The following is a 4,455-nucleotide window of genomic DNA, read 5'->3' on the forward strand; positions in this document are numbered from 1 at the left end:
TGTATTTTCGTACTTTTCAGATCACAATGGCTTGATATAACACAAAAAACCAAAACTTAAATTTGAAGGATTAGAAAGTTTACATTCGGAAGCCAAATGCCAGACACATGAATTGATTGATAAATATCGACTAGACTTGTTCTCTAAACCTCTGTATGGGATGTGAAAAGAAATAAGTTGGCAATAATTTTATAAATAAATCTCAACTTCATAGAATGAAAGGAATTCATCAATAGATCCTTATTTTCGTCTATATAATCATCTACAGAGATGATTGATCTTCACTCTTGGATTACTCTTACTCTTGGATTAGGAAATATGAAATGAGTACTTACATCGCGATATTTTTCCATGCCATTAAGAACCTTTTTGGCGATAAATTTCTTGAGGTGAGTGATGGTTGCTTGGGCTGAGCACCTGATAAATCGGCGTTTCAACGTTTTCAGACTTGCATTTATACATTCGAGGCAAACATTGACCTGTAAAATTACAATCATTTAGATTAGTATTGCAGTGAAAAGGAAGAACATTGAATCTAAGACTACTGAATTTCCCGGATGAATGGAAACATCTGTTTCATTATAGAATGATTTCACAATCTAATACCTGTAGAAGAAATTGCCAAAGATCTTTTTTGCTGAAAATGTCCTTAGCTTCGATGAAAGTCTTGACATTTTTCCCCCATATCATTCGTCTCTAAGGTAAATGTAATCTGAATAATGGACTTGCTAGTGAATTTTACCTGTTCATCAGCTCTATGATAATCCGCTTCCGCATGGGCATCAGCAGAGGATTTCTCATCCTCAACTTCACCAGCATTTGGTAGTACATCTTTAGGACAAGCAAGACCTCTGGCCCTGTAAAATTCTCGTTCCCTCTTGATTTCATCTGCAGATAAATCAATAAAGAAATAAGAAATTCCCTCAGAATAAAATGAAAATTCATCAATAATCAGAATTATCACCATATTGTGCAATATTTGTGTTCTTGTTTAAGACGATTTTCTTTTAAATTAACGATAAAGGTAGTTTTTCTTGGAAATCGATTCTTCATGAAATAAGAACATGAATAAATTCATTACGACTCCGAACTAATATTTTAGGAGTGAAATAATTGCTCAACAATAGGTCATATGAAGTCTCGTTCTCAAAAAAATATCGTTATCCCATAATTATCGAAATTTTTACCTATTTCCACAGGATTAAACTGTTATTTAATTAATGACTGAAGCCATCGAATGAATTCAAAAGGTCTTGCTATAGATCCAAATAACAGAATAGTTTCAATTCTCCAGTGTCACTAAATTGAACATTGGACACACTAAATTGGACATTAAATTAATAAAAGGTTTGAAATTCAACAATTGAAAATAATAAAATAAAGTCAAATGGTATCTTCTGATTCGAATAGTAAAATCATTTCGAAATATCTAGTAAGGATTTGATAAATACATAAAACTTCTATTAATTCAACAACAGGTGCCAATGCTATTTCCTCTCATGGAAAATTAAGACTATCAACCTCCAACAATAACTTTTAATACTCTGAACCTACTCATTACGCCGCTTTACCCTTCATATACAGGGCCGATACATGGTATCGACCCATGGAAATGTGAATTATTTAAAAAATTAATCAATTCCAAAACTGTAGAACTCAGCCACAAGTGTATTCCTCGAGTACAATCGAAAATAGGAATACGGTTCAATCACATATTGGTTTCATAGATAGATTTCCATTGATTAGAAGTGGTAGAATCCTAGTCGCATTAAATTTACACTACGCTTGGTAACAAAAGGGTCCTGTCCGTGCGAAGTTAATACGGTACCATGGCACCACATTCCTCATCATTCAAAATTCATCTTTATTTTTTCTACCTCCAGTGTACAAATTTGAAACTCTAAATTCACTTTATTCAGGATGTCTACCTGAGAGTTTCAACAAAATGCCCTGACTTTTCCCGGTCAAATTAATGAAATTCCCTGACCATAGAAAACGTTTTTTTTTTAATGAAAGAATGTTAAATTTACAGACTCTAAAGTAAAAACCGTAGTAGCACACTTTAGTAGGGACATCGGCATTCCGTTTTGAAGGCCATAGAGTGGGGATATCGAAATTCACCTTAGAGGGTTAAAACAGTTGATAAACGAGGATCACCTGATGTTGATAATCAATGAGCAATAGATGGATCCATGCACATTAATTCCTTTACCGAACAAAATTGAAAGGCAGACATCGGTAAATTACAATTATCTTTGACTGGCCAAAAGACCCATCAAGTAAATTTTCGTCGTCATTGCCCATTTTCACCTTCAAAATTTTCCTTGGATCATAATTTTCATCCAATTCAATTTTTTTTTCAGTATTCGTTAAACATTAAAGAATAAAATTGAGTATTCCTTTTCCATTGCATAGAGTAGATTGAGAAAAAATGAATCTTTTAGATTTAGTCTGTCTGCTCCACTCGATTCTTTAGACATTATACAAGAAGAAATAAAAAAGAGTGCATCGAAAGAAACATTTTATTCATGCGCTATTATCCATAATTTATGGCGTAAAATGGGTATTTAATTTCATTTTCTAGAGTCTAACGAAAATTGCGAAATACAAAAATCACATCAGATGGAAATTGCGCAATAAAGGATGTAACAAAAAAAAAAAAAAAATTCTAAGAGAATTAGAATTTAGAGAGAAAAAATTTCCGCTTCACCCAGCCGGGAATCGAACCCGGGTCTCCCAGATACGCGCCGGGCACTCTTACCGACTAAGCTACCGGGAACCACAGAAATTCACTCTCAAATTCATCTCATACACTAAGGAAATTTTCAAAGACTTCCATTTTAGCGAGGTCTCCCCTTAAGAGGTGATCACTCTGTCAATCTTTCAACAAAAATACGTACAGCGAAAAATTTATCTAGAAAATTAGGATGCTAATATCTCTCTAGCGGACCAGGTTGGAACTGTGTTTTTGCAGTTTGTATATTACTGGAAATGAGTATTTTTCAGATATTTCCACCATCTGAATATGTGAGAATTCCTTTGAAAAGTAGCTGAATTTAGAATTTTCCATGGAAAAACCGCAAAAACAGTGGGTTCTTAGTCTAATCCCACGGGAAGATGTTTACATCCCACTTTTCTAAGTAAGTTTGAGATCGAATTGCAGGAGAATGTTTTTTGTCAACAGAAGAATTTCCAAAAATTTAGGTATTTGGAGAAAACAAGCTTCAAATTTTAAAATTCCAGAAAGTTGTCGTAATTCCCTCACTTTTCCGCGACATTTCCAGACCAATCAAATTCCCTGACAATTCCCGGTTTTCCAGATTTCCCTGACGGCTGGACACCCTGTCTATTTCTATCATTCCCCAATATTATGTACATAAAATGTAGATAATTGGACGAGGCCCCGCGGACGTTTGTTTGAAGTTGGTATCTTGTTAAGAATAAAAAAAAAGTATATAAAAATACATGGTCGAAAAGATAAAAGAATATCAAAATATATATATAAATTACTTGGATTACTTGAAATTGATATATGAAAGTGGAATTTATTAATGTTCTTACTCTCTTGTAAGTCAGGAACGAGTTTGTAAACAATATCCTGCATTGTTCTGTCGAAGCTTATATACTGAAGGGGATGTGACTGATGAATAACAATTTGGCATGTTGGACACGTGCTCTTCTCCTCCAGATGCTTGACAAGACAACTCTTGCAGAATGTGTGGAGGCACTCTGTAACTGTGGTTGCATCTATTAAATAGCCCCGGCATATTTTGCAAGTTATGTGGCTATTCAATGTCTTTAGTTTGATTCGTCTCTCCATGGCACCTGTCAGCACCATCTAATTGCTTCACTAATAGATCTGTAACGAGGACGAGTACGTTAAAACATCTGTTGAGATCCACTCACGAATTCTCGGAAAAATCAAAACGAATCACTTTGATAATTCAATTAATGAAATTGGGACAATCATTTGTAGTAGATATGAGAGATCACTAGAGATATGGTCAGCGAGGGGATAATTCAATTGGACTACAATTTTTTTTACTTGTTGGGAGGTTATTGTTTCTAACCTAAATTTTATCAGCCACGACAGCTCTAGTTGTCAATGAACCCAATAATATCGGCTCAATAAACAGAGAAGTTTCGTTGAGTACGACATTTTTCACATCCCCTGAAGTCGACACAATTTTAAAAAATTGGAAATTATAATGAATTTTGGGGAACAAATGGTGCCAAAAACAAATGTATTTGTGTGGCTGATGACAACAAAATGACTGATTCAGGCGACGTCTCGTGATGAAACGCAGAAACACTAACATCAAAAGCCCTAAAAGAGGATAGACTCTGGGATAGACCTGGGCAAAGAGGATGGACCTGAGTAGCGGCCCGGATCGGGGGGTTTGACTGGTTTGAGGTCACCATGCCCGATTGTGGGATATCGAAAATACCAACCGC

General features: G+C 35.0%; 1 protein-coding gene across 1 annotated transcript; it reads right to left on the bottom strand.

Moving 5' to 3' along the window:
* Nucleotides 1-335: 335 nt before the first annotated feature.
* On the bottom strand, nt 336-4,342 carry LOC107045583 (polycomb group RING finger protein 3; the record flags this gene model as incomplete). The annotated part of the gene is given in 4 exon segments (XM_015267897.1): nt 336-479; nt 743-888; nt 3,562-3,859; nt 4,071-4,342. Coding segments are annotated over 3 exon segments (567 nt in total), but the record flags the coding sequence as incomplete, so codon positions are not given.
* Nucleotides 4,343-4,455: the final 113 nt, after the last annotated feature.

This window comes from Diachasma alloeum, unplaced genomic scaffold, assembly GCF_001412515.2.
Source record: "Diachasma alloeum isolate Michigan unplaced genomic scaffold, Dall2.0 Dall_scaffold_01009, whole genome shotgun sequence".
Taxonomy (NCBI): domain Eukaryota; kingdom Metazoa; phylum Arthropoda; class Insecta; order Hymenoptera; family Braconidae; genus Diachasma; species Diachasma alloeum.